The sequence below is a fragment of the Lineus longissimus genome, chromosome 2 (assembly GCF_910592395.1).
Source record: "Lineus longissimus chromosome 2, tnLinLong1.2, whole genome shotgun sequence".
Classification (NCBI taxonomy): domain Eukaryota; kingdom Metazoa; phylum Nemertea; class Pilidiophora; order Heteronemertea; family Lineidae; genus Lineus; species Lineus longissimus.
Window position 1 is genome coordinate 472,208 of NC_088309.1, and position 13,227 is coordinate 485,434.

Below are 13,227 nucleotides of genomic sequence, written 5' to 3' on the forward strand. Positions count from 1 at the left end.
TAAAGCTCTGCCTCTGCCTCACTGCTGTATGCAGTGTCTTATTTACAGTAGGCCCTACTGCCGCACACGTGTCATAACTTTAGTTTCATGGTTTCCCGCAAGAAGAATCAAACTCGCCCCGGAACGAAATTAGCGCCTCTAGTGTCAAGATTTGGAATTCTTCAGTCCGTCAGCTGATCCGCCTCTCGGACAGGCCAAGGCACAATACCACGGCCCGGTCGGATTCAGGCATTGACTTGTGAAATTGATAGTTAGTAGAAAAAAAATAAAGTCGAATATTTTTGTCTTCAAACTACATTTTCTCATTGAGTGCTAAAGATATGGGGAAAAAACAACACCAGAAAGATAAATTGTAAGTTTAATTCTGAGAAGTCGCCAAGTACGGAGATCTACCCTAAGCCGGGCATGTCTGATTGTACAGCAAAGCCACTTAACTTAAACTTACACTTGCAGTTACAGGGTGTTTCAAAATCCTCCAGCAATACTGATACAAGTAAAGACTGTGATTTCCCAAACTGGATGGGATGAACTAACTGCCTTATGTTTTATGTGGTCTCCATGATGTAACCATGAATGACGGTTATATATGATATATATAGATATATATGGTGACACATCCATTGCCTTTCGTTTCGACTCGAGTATGCCGTGGAGACGACAGAGGGCTCAAGGATAGCTGCTGTGTCTCATACATTTTCATCTCATGTCAGTCATAGTTGATATGTTTACATTTGACTTGTCTCTTGCAGATACCTCACGTGTACAGAATGGAGTACCCTGTACGGTGGGAAAAAGAGGGACGACAAAAGCAAGGGTGAATTCAAACGATTGCCATTTCACTGTTGCAGGTCAGTTGATGGCAAAGTTTGCAGTTGAGTCCTATAAATATGACCAATATAAGCAGTATTAATAGCCGAAGTTTGATGGGCTTGTCATTTCTTCAGATGGATGTCTATTTTTGAATTGGTTTGTAGTGATAACCTGTGTAGGCCCTATTGATGCTGTTTATCAGACTCAGAGTGTTTGTTTTTGTGCTTTTTAGTTATTCTTTATCATTTTGTTCCAGCCTCTCGATGCAGCCGTTTGAGCATCCATTGTGCACACTCAATGGTGTGATATTTGATCTTATGTAAGTTTATGGTATCACCTCTCCTCATCAAAAATGAAAGGCACCGAAACTCATATGACTATGATATGACTATCAATAACTGGACGAACCAAAAACTCACCTACTCCTTAGAGTGCAAAGTAAAACCATTTTGATTCCCTGGAGAGCATTCGGTTGACAAAATTAGAAATTGATGACTTTTGATGCATTATTGACATTAGTATATCAAATATCTTGACAATAATAAGCTGAAATATGATAAAGGATCTTGTTCAATAAGCGATATTAGCTGGCTATGTAACCTATGATGTTAGCCTTTCTTTTCAGGAACATAGTTCCATTCCTTCGGAAGCATGGCATCAACCCTGTCACCGGGGAGAAGATGAATGCCAAGGAATTAGTCAAACTAACCTTCTACAAGAATGCTGAAGGTGAGTCGAACCATAGGGATGAACATTATACTTCATTAGCATCTTGGGTCTTGTTTGGCATCTTTATTAGGTTAGTGCATCTCTGAAGCCATCGACCTGAGCATCTTTGTCCTTCTCACTATGCCAATGTGTTCCCCCAAGATGAAAGTGTCAAGTTGAATACATTGTACATCAATCCTTGTCTGCCAGTAGCCTGGAGAAATCTCTCTGACAACTCTGTTATTTCTTTCAGGAAAATATCACTGCCCTGTGACCTACAAAGTGTTCAATGCGAACACACATATTGTTGCTGTGAAACCTACTGGCAATGTCTATTGCTATGATGTGAGTAACCTTATAACATTACAAGCGTTAGATATATGTAATGGTACAGAGAGGTACTTGGTATGAGAATTCAGAAAAACGGTCAGCTTGGTATAAACAAATATTCGTACCCATCCGGCAACTTGTCAGTTGAGTTGTCCTGTAACCAGAGTTGTTGAGAATCGATTCAATGCTTCCTCTGAGCAAGACAAAGTGATATCTTGCTGTCATTGCTTGCAAGTTTTGAAGTATGTCCTTGTTTGTTTTTCAGGCTGTCGAAAGGCTGAACATAAAGCCCCAGCATTATAAAGACTTAGTCTCAGATGCACCATTCACAAGGAAAGATATCATTACTCTTCAGGTAAGAACACATTTTTGCTGCCCTTTTCCCTCAAAAAGGCAAAAATACCCTTCTCTTCAACTCCTGGCCGAAGCAGTTTGATGCTGAGGTTCTCTGTACGAGGTGGAGTAGCACATCACCAATTCTCTCTTCTTGCTTGTTACAGGACCCTTCAAACTTAGACAAGTTCAACTTCGCAATGTTTTACCATGTGAAAAACAACATTAAACTGGTCAGTGAAGGTAAGTATGCTAAGCACTTGAAAACCTTGCTTTAAACATGAAGAATGACCTCCATCTGTTATGCCTTGCTTGAACTAGCGCAGGTCTGTGATGTCATCATATCAACTGATCACAATTGGCGACAACCTAAATCAAGTCACGACATCGCCGCCTTGCTGCCTCCCGGATGACAAGCCCTGGCGACCAGCCACAAGCGTGCTATCAGAGAATCAGGCGTTGACTCGGTGAAAGCTACCACTTTCCAACCAAGACCCAAATGCCAAACCACACATCAACAGGTAATTTGCTAGTTATCTTTTATTCCAGAGGAACTCAAAGCCAGAAAGGATCCTAAGTATCACCTGAATGCGATGAGCACGGAAACACGGGATATCTTGGCTCAACTCGACAGAGACTATAAAGCACCAGTAGGTATTCCAGGTCACTTTCAAACATCTGGCTCATACAATAAAACAGTCTTGGCACTTCATTGGAAACATTCGAGATGCATTTTTAATTGGATTTGTCTTCAAACATTGAAATGAGAGTCGTTCATGTTGCCAATGTGACTGGGGAACTCATGGAATGTTTGACAGTCCCTATTTTACCAGCCAGAAGAGGTATCTGATTGATGGAGCATCCTTCTCAAGAAACCTTTGAACTTTTTCAGGAGAAGAAGACAGAAACAACAAAACATGCAGATCGTATAAATGCTGTAAGTTTTCATGATCAGACGGCACATTTGAGTTAAGTGGAGATGAGTAGACTGGCCTCCTCAGCCCCGGGAAACAACCAGTCCAGAACTCCAAAATCAACTGGATAGTCTGGGCTCATCAGGTGGGAAATGGTAACCAGGCTACGAGACAGAAACTGAAAGAAATCCTAGAATGCACTGGCCATCCTGGCATCTATGAGCTGTGCACACTAGACAGTCATAACGCCTGTGCTGACTACTGCATGTATTACACAGGCAGGCTGAACACATAATGCCTGTGCTGACTACTGCATGTATTACACAGGCAAGCTGAACACATAATGCCTGTGCTGACTACTGCATGTATTACACAGGCAGGCTGAACACATAACGCCTGTGCTGACTACTGCATGTATTACACAGGCAGGCTGAACACATAACGCCTGTGCTGACTACTGCATGTATTACACAGGCAGGCTGAACACATAATGCCTGTGCTGACTACTGCATCTATTACACAGGCAGGCTGAACACATAATGCCTGTGCTGACTACTGCATGTATTACACAGGCAGGCTGAACACATAACGCCTGTGCTGACTACTGCATCTATTACACAGGCAGGCTGAACACATAATGCCTGTGCTGACTACTGCATGTATTACACAGGCAGGCTGAACACATAATGCCTGTGCTGACTACTGCATCTATTACACAGGCAGGCTGAACACATAACGCCTGTGCTGACTACTGCATCTATTACACAGGCAGGCTGAACACATAATGCCTGTGCTGACTACTGCATCTATTACACAGGCAGGCTGAACACATAATGCCTGTGCTGACTACTGCATAGTTACCACAAGCTTTGTGATATTGGTCTTCTCTTCTCTTTCAGGCAACCTACTCTACTGGTGCGGTCGCAGCGTCATTCACATCAACTGCCATGACTCCAGCGACCGAACATGAAGCAGGTAATGTACACAGTCACATGTGATCTGGTCATTGTACCAGTACAGCTTGTGGGCCAGGTGGTCAGCCTAGTGGGCATCACCATATACACTCTCATCACTCTTGATAGCCAACTCCTTACACGGTACATGTTTTGGACTCAATAGTCTTCTTCTGTGTTCGATGTTGGCTATCATACTCTCTAGCGGTCATGAAGGTAGCAGTACAGGCAAGTTGATTCCCCCACAACTTGGTCGTTCTTTCCACTTCCTCTGGCCACGTCTTATGTAAGTTCTTCTATTCAATATCTTGCAGCCATTATTAATGAAGACTCGCTCATCTATGAACGAATCACGAAAAAGGCCTACGTGAGAATCGTCACGAACGTGGGGAACTTGAATGTGGAGCTTCACAGTGATATGGTATGTATATCTTGATAACCATTTACTGCCTTAGACCGCTTGATGTGGGCACCATGGCCAAGACTTTCTCTTTCTACTGTATAGCCTGTAATGGGATGGTGGAATCTGGTACATTCAGAGTGAAAAAGTTGAAGACAAATCCATTTGGTAAAAAAAGACAGCTTGCTTACTAACTACAGATTTGGTCAACAGGTCCCTGTGCTTGCACACGTGTCATCTTCCCATTTGACTTCTTTCTTGTCAGGTGCCAAAAGCATGTGAGAATTTCCTCAAGCTTGTCCAGAGAGGATATTATAACAACACAACATTCCACAGGTCAATCAGAAATTTTATGGTAGGTGTTTACAAAAAGGGAAAAAGTGGGTGAACTGGGCCTTTAAACTGGTGCCAAAGTTTCTGGTAATCCTGAAGCAATGGGTTAAAGATGTTTGTCATAGAGATTAAGTTCAAGGTCATCCATGTGTAATCTTGTTGCTTTCATCTCAAACCTTATCTGGTTTGTATCATGTCTCTCCAATTATGTTGATCTTTTATATGACCTTGGGCAAATTCACCGGATTAGGTGATGTAGGTTATTCTATCGTTAGATCCAATTATCCTTGAATTCATTTGAATCCAGTTGGCCATATGCCGTGGGGAAAATACAGCTACAAAAGACCATTTCAGTTCAAATACTGAGTGCAATTCAAAGCTCAGGCAAGGCCACACAGGGTGCTATCAGGCAGTGGTGTTGAGTTTTGTTAATCACTCTTCTATATTATGCATACAAGATAACTGTAAACACAACGATTTGAAATTCAGATCAGCCATGCCTTCGGGCATATATATTTGATAAGATTCCCAAGAACCATATCTGGTGTTGTTCTTGTCCATAATTGAATGCGATATCTGGGGGTCAAAGCCTGATGATTCTTTCCATTTACTTTCACAGATCCAAGGTGGAGACCCAACAGGTACTGGCAAAGGTACGTAGTGAAATATGACGCGTCTTCTCAGAGTTGAAATTCAAATGCTCACTTTCTGCTTAGTTTGTCTTGGTAAATCAGTAATATGTATGAAATGTTAGAATTGAAATGAGCTCCTGACCTCATTGACTTTCTCTCCAAATAACTTCTCATCCTGCTTTACATATAAGTGACTCTAAAACCTTTCTCGAAGCAGACAGAATAATCAACAACGCCACCAGTACCAACTAGAGTTCCAGTCATTCCCATAACTAGAGGCAATACCAGATCATTAAGAACATTCACACTGATCTTGATTTCTTGTTTAGGTGGCGAGTCAATATGGGGAGCTCCATTCCAGGATCATTTCAAGCCCAACTTGACCCACTCAGGCAGAGGGGTGCTTAGTATGGCAAACTCAGGACCGAACACTAATAAATCACAATTGTGAGTAATCAGTATTATTGTAAACACCCTCTTCCTCCCTCACCCAGCTTGCTCATTATAACTCAGATTCAGCTAACTACCAGTAGTGCTGATTCAGCTGTCATCTGATTTCCTTTGGCTTGGCCTCTGGCAAACATCCAATAGTGTTACACCACCGATGAGGATGATGATTAATAAGCATACATGTACTCAAATTGAACTGATAGGGGATTAGAAACGATTGGCACAACTTTTTTTGGAAACAAGCCAAGAAATGACTATGACTGCCTGTGAGTACGGGAGAAATTGCACAATTATTGGTCACGATAACATGCTCAAAAACATGCTTTTCTCACAAATTTGTTTAACATTTGATGTTTTTCTCACTTTCAGTTTCATAACGTATCGGTCGTGCAGACATCTTGACAACAAACACACTGTATTTGGCAGGTAAGGTTCCATCTTCAGATCAAGATATGTTCCAGCTAAATCCAGTTATTCATATCCTCTATCTCATTCTCCACTTGGGTGGCCCACCCTGAGTGTTTGCACTCAGATCAGCATGATTTTCTTGTTCACATTTTGTGCCAAGTCCTGTATAATGTAGGCCTACATCTTATTCCTCTGAAAGACTTCAGAGCTTCCTTGAGTACCTATAGGATTAGAGCACCCTCCCCTCTGGTCATATCCGCAGAGTTTGCATTTCTCGCATGTCTGATGATGTTCCCTTGCTTGTTTAGGATTGTCGGCGGCTTGGAGACATTAGACAAGATGGAGCGGATAGAGTGTGACAAACATGATAAGCCATTAGTAAGTAACCAAGATGCTTACTGCAATGTTGTTTAGAGGGTTTGACTTGTATAATGCATGATGTCTTCCCATAAGAGTTGATCACTGATCACAGTGGCAGAATAAGGGGGCTGCTTATCTGGAACACTTTTGAGATTGGGCTTTCAGTATGTGGTTGCGGTGTGCATTGGACTGTAAACTTCCTACTGGTCGAGTTCAATCGAGCGCTCAGTAGCTGCTCATTGAAACCCCAGATTGATTTCTGTGGAGACCGGGATGATAATAATGTAGTCCCAAAAGCGCATTGAGCAGGGAACCTGGAAATGCGCTATATAAGAACTCAATTATTATTATTATTATTATATAAGAACTCAATTATTATTATTATTATTATATAAGAACTCAATTATTATTATTATTATTATATAAGAACTCAATTATTATATTATTATTATTATTATTATTATTATTATTATTATTATTATTATTATTATTATTATTATTATTATTATTATTATTATTATTATTATATTATTATTACATTTACATGTCTCCTTAGATGTTTGTGTCAACATCTGTTCTCAGTCTGCTGAATGGGTCTTTTCAAAAGGTAAGGGATCTGTTCAGACTCCCAAGCAATCTTTCCTTCAAACATTGAATTGATCTTTACAGGAAGACATCACGATAGAAAGTTGCACCGTGTTTGTGAACCCGTATGAAGAGGCGGAGGAACAGCTTCAAAAAGACAGAGATGATGCATTGGAGAAAGAGAGACAGGAGAAGCTGGCTGAAGAACAACACAGGGTGACCATCAAGGGCTCAAAACCTCCCACGATATTCAAAAAGGGAGTGGGAAAATACATTAATCCCACCCTGTAAGTTAATGTCAAACTGACTGCATGTTGATTAAGTAATGTCAACAGTCCTTCAAATGAGACTTTCCAAAAACCTGCAGTAGATTCTCGAACCTGTCTAAATATTGAAATCCGCTGAAGACAGATTCGCTGCGCATACATGTACATGGACATGTGTATTGCTCTGTGTTAGAAACTTGTGCAATGAAAACTGCTGATGAAGGGCCAACCCCGAAGGAGACTCGGACAGTCAACTTGGGCCTGGTTGTTCAATGCTACTATTGAAAGTCACTGAAGAACGTCAAGTTGAGCTAACTCTGCTGTTGGTCTCTAACGCTGTGCCTGCTTTGACCAAATGATTTTCTTCACGTAATATATGTATTCTATCTCCACAGGAAAAGAGACGTGGTACCAGAAGACCCTCCCACAGCACCTGTAAAGAAAAAGTCCAAGGCGGTCGGATTTGGGGATTTCAGTTCGTGGTAAACAAACAAATACATTGGTATTGAGAACCAAGTCTTTTTACTGAACAATGGAAGGACTGTGAAAGGATAAATATAAGACACTTGTCTCGAAATGTGAATCGTGGATGTCTTCTTCTTTTGTGCAACATGATGGTTTAAGCCATCAAGGGGGGGGGGGGTATAAAGTGTTTTCTACATGTGTCCTTGTATATACATGGTGTAGTGGCTGATGTACATTTTGAATCATGATGGTTGCACTTCTCAAGTAGGTTCTCCAGCCTCACAACAGCAGACGGCAGGAAAGAGCTCTTGATGAATAACATACCCCAGTCAAGGTCTTGCTTGGGGACTTTTCCAATGTTATTCCTGGATGTTTCAGTGGTTGTAAAAGAATGTGTACCATGTATTGTCCTGTATTTATAGATTTGTATACCGAACAATTGGGTTTTACAGAAGAAGTAAATCCTGTTGCACTAATTGGTGTTGTTTATTTCCTGTGTAGGTAAATTGTGCATGCTGAGTATTGAAAACATTGGAGACGAGTTGAATCCTATCGGGAGAAATCAAGGTCTGTGTGGTCAACATAAAAACCTTTGGGACAGCCTACAGAAGACCATGAAGGACTGAGTGGGATGGACTCAATCCCCGAGTGAACAAGGACACTGGCACATCCCGTCATCTTGGTCACACGCTGAGGCCCCTCCATGCATCATGTATACACAGGAGTACAGTACATGAATACTCTCATACATGTGAGGGATGCATGCAATAGCCTGGTAGGCAAAGTTGTCCTTTCAACAAAACTTCTTTGGTTCTCACTTGCCGTGGTGCACTTTGTCAAACCAGTTGGCTGTTATGATGTCTCGCTATGCATAAAGCCATTGCTGTGTTCATGCTCCAAGTGACCCTGCTGGACATTTTGAGGGCATTTTCAATATGTCAAGACCGGTAGCTTTTGATTTCAGTTGTTGACTTCACTCTGATGATTAAGATGGTACCAACTCCATTGCACCCAATGTGCTGGGTCATAGCCCACATCCCATCATGTCAGGTGTGCCTGTGGCTCTTGAAAATGAAACCTTGCCATGTCTTCTGTGCCATGTCAAAGACGAACGAGAAGTCAATTCATCACAAAGCTCAACGGGTGCCGTTTCACTGTCCAAACCATGGATGGGAGTTCATGCTGCAGGGATCCTCTCTTTCATTGAGAGAACTTTCCAGACATGTGGACCACTTCGTACAATGGGTGTCCGGGCGGAACTTACAGACTGAATGAGGTCAACAGAATCGTTGCACATCCAAGCTGTTTATGTCAATGCGAGAGACATACACGTCACAACCTGTCCTTGTGGAGGACTACGATTCAATATTGGGGTCATTGAAGCCAGTCCATGTGGGAATTGTTGCACATCCAAGCTGTTTATGTCAAAGCGAGGGACATACACGTCACAACCTGTCCTTGTGGAGGACTACGATTCATTATTGGGGTCATTGAAGCCAGTGCATGTGGGAACTGACAGAAATCAGAGGAACAAACTGAAATCAACTTGATATTTATAAATCATTTGATGTATTTTGCACAGAAAATGCCTGCAGAATAACAATTATTCTTGAAGCACTCAACCAAAGTTATCAACGTTCAAGGAATAGCATGATAAAAAGCAGTCCTGTGTCTAAACAATGATCCTGGGTTAATCCTGTGCTTTTAACAGCAACAACTTGCCAAAGTCCCAGCCTTGGTATCTGAACACATTTTAAAGTTCCTTCATCAAGTCACAATGTCACGTCTCCCCTGGTTTACTGGGACAAGCTTTCTGACTTTCCAAGAATCTCTGAAACGACTCCTGCTCTTTGGACTCGTCCAAGTCTGAAAGACAAACAAAACATTGATTAGGGAAGGAAGTGATAGGAGTCTTTTGTTTCTGTTTGTCTTTTGTTTAAGCAGAAGATGGGTTACAGCCATTATTCAGTTGATCCCGAAAGTCCCACAGTCCCACATGGTATAGTGGTCAATGTGTGCGACTCCAAATCTGAATAGATGTTTATAAACAGACTGAGCCCTGTGTCTCCTACCTTCATCGCCTATCCTCACATCCTCCTCACTCTCCTCCTCATCTTCACCACCAGGGTGCAGCACCACTCCACTATGTTGTCGTTCGCTCCGTACTCTTTCTCGCAGACTACCCGGGGCAGCCCCTTTACCACCAGCCGCATCGAGCCGTAATCGCGCAAGTTGTTCTTCTTGATCTTTGAGAATTGACTCAGCCTTCTCTTGCTTGATCTTCTCATACTGTGGTCTGTACTCTCTGGAAGACAATCACTGATCAAGTCACAAAGATGGTGAGGTCACACAGATGTTTCACAATAAAGTGATGGACAACTCATCTGTAGTATACAGTGACACCCCGGAGACTGACAAATGCTCTCCATTGGAGAAAGGTCTTCCCATTCCTGATCACATCAGTGTCCTTCAGAGTGAATGTGTCCGGTTTACATGGATGTCCACTCAGTAAGGTTAAACTCCACAAGATGATAAGGATGTTACCTTTCATATTCTTCAGCTGCATCATCAATCGCCTTGAACAAGTCTGCCATGCCTTCGCCAGTCACAGCAGACACACCAACAGTCTGCAAGGAAACAAGGATTCATTCACCAAGTGTTATTCTACTTTCAGGACTCAGTTTCAGGATTTGCTCTAGTCTTGCAATCTTTCTTATGGGTTAGGGCCATCCATCGGTTATTGGCCTAGTAGATTGGCTTGCGACCACTACAAGTGATGCGACTGTGGCAGGTATCTTACCAATGATTTTCGCCTAACAACTTAACAATTCTTCTTCCTGCTGGATCTCTACTGAAGCCAACTTACCCTGAGGTTATTGTAGAACTCATCCAGCACCAAACTCATGGATCGTGTGAGATTTGACACATATGACGTCTCATGTTCCAAGGCATCTTGGAACGTCTCAAAGTCTGTCATCCAATCCACCGCAAACCGGTGGTCCACAATGTCTATTTTGTTCATGACCACCACAAATGGCAGTTTGGTTTTGTAGAGTATACTACATGCATAGAGCATGTTTGACATGAATGTGACAGGACTGACACTCCTCGGAGTATCCATGACATAAACCACGACTGTGGGGAAGCTGGAGGCCTGAAACAGAAACAAGTTCATGTCAAACATCACATGATGATCAACAAGATAACAGTTATATCTGAACAGGTCTTCTTAACTTTCTCGTATATCATCAAATGCAGGGGTTCTTCTTCAAGAGGCATTATTTAGAGACGATGTCACTAGCAAGTGAGAAGGACCACCACGTCTGACAAGGTCACAACCATCATGTCAACGATGAATGCCAAGTTGTCTTTTGTTGAACTTCAATTGAAACATTGGATCCCTCTGACAGATGATACATACCAGAGCTTCTGTGATAATGCTGCCAGAAGCTGACCAAGTGAACACTTCTATCTGACCAGGAGTATCTATGACAACATATCTGGAAGAAGATTTGAGGAACATCATTCAAATTTGCTGCAAATGACTGGACAAGCTGGTCCAACAAATGATATAGCATTGGGGAGTTTTAACTGGAATTTCTAAGGATTGAGCAGGACCATGAAATCTTGACAGCTCAAAGATTCCTTTAAGGCATTGCTTTTGCTTTGGCTCCTTATTACCCTGGGCTTTCTTACAAATCTTCAGCAGTCACTCTCAAATGGCACTAATATCAAGTCTCATGGTGGTTGAGAACAACCCATCAAGAACTTACTTTGATTCTGGTGCTCTCTTGTCCACAAACTTCATCACCTGCAAAGAAAGGGCAAAGAAAAGATTCCTTCATTATTGCTTGCATTATTAGAATAAGCAACTCATATGTAACACACTAGGAAACTTTGAAAGTATTGACAACAAACACTAGCGTTACTTACTGCCAACGTTAACCTGTACTTGTGCCGACTTGATTAGAAATTTCTGAGGAAATCTTACCTGATCAAATCTTGTCGCGAATAAATTCAGAGATGTGACAATCCCTCCATTAGGACCAAGGTTATATCTGAATTTTGGTAAAGGACAAAACTATTTCCTGATTTCATGTCCTGATATGGACATCTTTTTTGATACTAACTCTCCTCTTCTCTCAATAGACATATGTTCTTATTCCATAAATAACAACTTTGTGCTCCCAAATATCAAAAGAATGGAATGACGACTGCCCACTTCAAGTTCCTCTTCCTTTAAAACTTGATGGCCTGGTAACCATTTTGCAAAAGATACTGTTTCATAACTTCTTTGTAGTTCACTGTGTCTCTTATATCTGAAATGAGAACAGGAATGGTCCGAGAATGACAAGTAGTCTTTGAGTCTTCTGCTTCTTTTAATATGTATTTCACTCCAAAATCGGAAATTAAAAAGGAAGAAGTCATATCCCTACTCACCAATGTTCACTGGAAAAGGAACTTCATGAACAGCCGGATCAAGGTTAATGACGTACGGTGGCGTTTTCGTGGCATGAAGATGGGCTGTTACCCTCTGAAATATGCACAAAATGGGTCAGCTTGTCACAGTCATAACCATAACAATGGTGAACTATATTGTACTGTCTATATATCTCAAAAGCCTATAACAGGAAGCAGCGGTCAACGGTAATGATCGATTGTGACATTGTCTTTCTGTCGTTTTTAGGACTGTGAAGCATATTTCTGGACTCGAGGACTCAACACAGAATGGCACCTTCTTGGTATCAAAATGAAGCTGAACGACCAGACTCATGTGAAATGACCATTTCTGGACATGAGTGTTAGACTGGATATGGTCTGGTACAGAAATTGTATGGCTGTGTTTTTAGGGACACGCTGTAGACAGACACTTTTTCACTGTCAATCGCAACTTCAACACTCAAATCAGGACATCATACAACTAATGTACCTGGACAAATGTAGTTTTGCCAGACCCTGCCATTCCAAGAACAATTAGACATGTCGGTTTTTTCAATTTGACATCTGATGATTGAGTTTCAGTGCTTTTTTCAGAAGAACTTTCTGAAGACATGCTTTCCATTGAAGTAGCCATAGCCGAAGCTACGGCCATCCTAAACAGCGTCCACCAACGTCCACCAGCGCCCACCAGTTTAAAAGAATTATCTAAAGTCTTCAAAATAAAAATCTAATGGTCATAAACGAAATAAGCAGGACATTTTCAAAATTTCCTGATCGTTTCATGACATTTGTGTGCTAGATTAGCGAGTTGTTGCCTGACTTTAAACCTGGTGGACGCTG

At 41.6% G+C, this 13,227-nt stretch overlaps 2 protein-coding genes across 2 annotated transcripts; one reads left to right on the plus strand and one right to left on the minus strand.

The window, feature by feature from the left end:
• The first annotated feature begins 239 nt into the window (after window positions 1-239).
• Window positions 240-8,414, plus strand: LOC135483456 (RING-type E3 ubiquitin-protein ligase PPIL2-like). The gene is made up of 18 exons (XM_064764407.1): window positions 240-352; window positions 750-848; window positions 1,067-1,129; window positions 1,436-1,539; window positions 1,772-1,863; window positions 2,114-2,203; window positions 2,349-2,424; window positions 2,731-2,831; window positions 3,074-3,118; window positions 3,995-4,070; window positions 4,363-4,469; window positions 4,714-4,803; window positions 5,401-5,434; window positions 5,743-5,860; window positions 6,233-6,289; window positions 6,580-6,649; window positions 7,301-7,503; window positions 7,878-8,414. Exons 1-18 carry the CDS (start codon window positions 321-323, stop codon window positions 7,966-7,968), a joined length of 1,548 nt encoding a protein of 515 aa, XP_064620477.1. The 5' UTR covers window positions 240-320; the 3' UTR covers window positions 7,969-8,414.
• A 1,110-nt stretch (window positions 8,415-9,524) lies between these two features.
• LOC135500096 (GPN-loop GTPase 1-like) lies at window positions 9,525-13,045 on the minus strand. The gene is made up of 10 exons (XM_064791269.1): window positions 12,878-13,045; window positions 12,388-12,481; window positions 12,227-12,266; window positions 11,939-12,005; window positions 11,721-11,758; window positions 11,369-11,447; window positions 10,814-11,101; window positions 10,492-10,574; window positions 10,020-10,252; window positions 9,525-9,813 (listed from the first exon to the last, which is right to left on the minus strand). The coding sequence occupies exons 1-10, from the start codon at window positions 13,037-13,039 to the stop codon at window positions 9,728-9,730; spliced, it is 1,170 nt and encodes a 389-aa protein (XP_064647339.1). The 5' UTR covers window positions 13,040-13,045; the 3' UTR covers window positions 9,525-9,727.
• Window positions 13,046-13,227: the final 182 nt, after the last annotated feature.